The 3,400-nt window shown below is 36.9% G+C and overlaps 1 protein-coding gene across 3 annotated transcripts in view; it reads left to right on the forward strand.

Moving 5' to 3' along the window:
• The window catches only part of LOC103522726 (AP-1 complex subunit mu-1), an 11,505-nt gene extending 8,174 nt beyond the window's left edge, over nucleotides 1-3,331 (forward strand). For all 3 annotated transcript variants that reach the window (XM_008487819.2, XM_026832722.1, XM_026832723.1), the window contains exon 2: nucleotides 1,735-3,331. In XM_008487819.2, the coding sequence (XP_008486041.1) occupies nucleotides 1,809-3,077 (1,269 nt within the window). In that variant the 5' untranslated portion in view covers nucleotides 1,735-1,808 and the 3' untranslated portion in view covers nucleotides 3,078-3,331. The remainder of the gene's footprint in view (nucleotides 1-1,734) is intronic.
• The last annotated feature ends 69 nt before the right edge of the window (nucleotides 3,332-3,400 follow it).

Consider the following 3,400-nt stretch of genomic DNA (forward strand, 5'->3'; position numbering starts at 1 on the left):
AAAGTAAAATCTTAGTTCCTGAGATGGATGGATTCTATTTTAATAGACAACGGGAAATGATTGATTGTTATAGTAAACTTAATAAATAAGAAGCTGTACAGATATGAATAAAAATTTATCCATTAATGTTTTTAGGATGTATGGATGCCTCAATCTTGATGATAAACACTGAGATGTGATGGGCTCAACTAAAACTACTTAAGTGATATAACTGACTGAGTTTCAGTCAAATCGAAATCCTTTTACTCTGAGCACTCTTACTTCACCTAGTCTTTACTGAAGGACCTTTGACGTGAAAACGAACGTTAGTGGAAATGTTTATGGATCCACTGTTCTACAAGAGGTTCTTATGATACATCACGTGGTATGAATCGAAGTAAAATGTCGACACAATTGATGGATAGAAAATTCATCGTTGCAATAGATGTTTAATGCAAACTAAATATCGTTCTATGACTATTGTTGAAAGATTGTGTCCAGAATCATACCTATACCATCCTTCCCCTCATGTGTCAGATGTTCTATAAAGTCGGTTTGATATCCACTACCATGGGTCCATTACATTCCAGTGGATCCATAGACGACTAAGAATGTGGACATAAAATGAGATGTTAGCTTTTCCACCTAGGAGAGACTTCGAATGGGTCCAAAATTAGCCGTGTCGAGTTTAGAGCTTTAGACTTCTTGAAGCTTAATGCTATTGTCTTGTGTCTTATTAACCTTTGTTAACATTTTAATCGAGTGTGTTTAAGGTGTAGGTTAGGTGTTTTTAAACTTCCTTAACCTCCTTTTATTGGGAGTTTTAGAGTTTTGTATGTTTACCTTTGGAAAAAAAGTCTGCTAAGGTCAAATTTCTATTGGGTGTAATGGGACTACTGAGTCCTATTTAATATTTTGAAGGTGTGTACACCCTACACACTGCATATATTATTATTATTATTTGTTAAGTACCTACTCTGACATAGTGATTTTTCATTTCAATCTATGCCCACTCAACCAAAACTGTTTCATGGCAAATCAAATTGTGACCTATTGTAAAAGAATGCTATCCATTTCAAGGCAGAAAATATATATATATATATCTCTGTAGATTGGTATCTACCAAAATAACTAAGGTTTTATAGTTTTTAATTGATTAATAGCCTGATAGGTGCTCACTTGTTTATTGCTAAGTATAGGTATGTAATCTCAACATTTACTTGATTAGTATACCTACTTTACTATTTGTAGGTAGGTAGATACCTATCTCCTTATTAGTTTACACTTTTTCCAACTGGTTATCTTTTTGTGCTTTAGTCATGTAGTAAATAAATAGTTTTAAATAAAATAGGTAAGTTGTAAATAGGTATTGAACGTATCAAGATTGAATTAGTTGTCTAGGTAAGTAAGTACCTACATACAATTGTTTATAGTTGTGCTAGCCATCATCATTGACAGGTACCTACTGTTAGTAGGTTATGTTGAGATTACATACTAATAAGCACTTGGACTTGTACATATTACCAGTGGGAAATAGGTGTGATTCATGTTTTATCTACCAAAAGGTTCAAGTAGCTACTCACTATGTTCAAGAAAACCTGTCTTGTGGTGTTTTAAGGATTTGGGTAGCCAAGGTACCTACCCAGATAAGTAAGTAGTCAGCTAATGAAAATAAATATGTACATACCTGGTAGTCCTTGTACCTATTCAAACCTGTCAAATGTACTAAATGTTTTACTCTTTGTTTTGTTCCAGGTATTACACTTTCACTGACAATGTTCCTCTGTTGATACTCACATTAGAATAACAACAACTCCATCCTCTTCATCATGTCTGCCTCTGCCCTTTACATCCTTGATGTGAAAGGTAAAGTCCTCATCTCACGTAACTACCGAGGAGATGTAGAAATGGGAGTGATCGAGAAGTTTATGCCCCTCCTCATGGAGAAAGAAGAGGAGGGAATGTTAACCCCTCTCCTACAGACAAGTGACTGCACATTTGCCTACATCAAATATAACAACCTCTTCATTGTGTCCACTACCAAGAAGAATGCCAACATTGCTCTTGTGTTTGTCTTCCTAAACAAGATTGTAAGAGTGTTCACTGAATATTTCAAGGAAATAGAAGAGGAAAGTATCCGAGACAACTTTGTAGTCATCTATGAACTCCTAGATGAACTTATTGACTTTGGTTACCCCCAGACCACGGATAGTAAAATCCTGCAGGAATATATTACACAGGAAGGACACAAGCTGGAAATTCAGCCTAGGATTCCCATGGCAGTGACTAATGCTGTGTCCTGGCGGTCGGAAGGTATCAAGTACAGGAAGAATGAAGTGTTCCTGGATGTGATAGAGAGTGTCAACCTCCTTGCAAACTCCAATGGTAATGTTCTGCGTAGTGAAATTGTAGGTGCTATTAAGATGAGAGTATATCTATCAGGCATGCCAGAGCTGAGACTAGGGCTGAATGATAAAGTTTTATTTGAGAGTACAGGACGAGGCAAGTCCAAGTCTGTAGAACTAGAGGATGTCAAGTTTCATCAATGTGTTCGACTATCACGCTTTGAGAATGATCGCACCATATCGTTTATACCCCCAGACGGAGAGTTTGAACTAATGTCCTATCGATTAAACACTCATGTGAAACCTCTCATCTGGATTGAGAGTGTTATAGAGAGGTTTGTACACTCTCGCGTCGAGTATATGATCAAAGCCAAGTCTCAGTTCAAGAGAAGATCCACAGCGAACAATGTAGAAATTGTGATCCCTGTACCAGCAGATGCAGACTCCCCCAAGTTCAAGACAACCATAGGTAGTGTCAAGTATACCCCAGAACAGAGTGCCATTACCTGGACTATCAAGTCATTCCCAGGAGGTAAGGAATATCTGATGCGCGCACACTTTGGTCTCCCCAGTGTAGAAAATGAAGATGCAGAAGGTAAACCTCCGATCCAAGTGAAGTTTGAAATCCCTTACTTCACCACATCAGGGATACAAGTAAGATATCTGAAGATTATAGAGAAGAGTGGATACCAAGCGCTACCCTGGGTTAGATATATCACTCAGAATGGTGACTATCAGCTGAGAACAACTTGAAAGTAAACCCCAGGTTGAGATCTCTGGAACCACACTACGAGACTTGTTGAAAATTGATTTATCTAATATTATACATCAGATAAAGACATACAGACCTACATATCACTTACATGACTTAAAAACGCCATGAAACATTGAAATAGAGTGTGGTGAGGGGGGAATAAAAATATTTTGTGCAATATCGGGCATGTCTTAATGTGCATAAACCGCCAATACCTTCTGTATAAATAGGTACTAGGTATTATAAAAAAAAAGTAAAAATATTTTTGAAACTTCAGATGTCACCATTATTCCATCTTATTTCAAAATTAGTATTGTCTCAA

The sequence above is a fragment of the Diaphorina citri genome, unplaced genomic scaffold (assembly GCF_000475195.1).
Source record: "Diaphorina citri unplaced genomic scaffold, Diaci psyllid genome assembly version 1.1 scaffold10688, whole genome shotgun sequence".
Lineage (NCBI taxonomy): Eukaryota > Metazoa > Arthropoda > Insecta > Hemiptera > Psyllidae > Diaphorina > Diaphorina citri.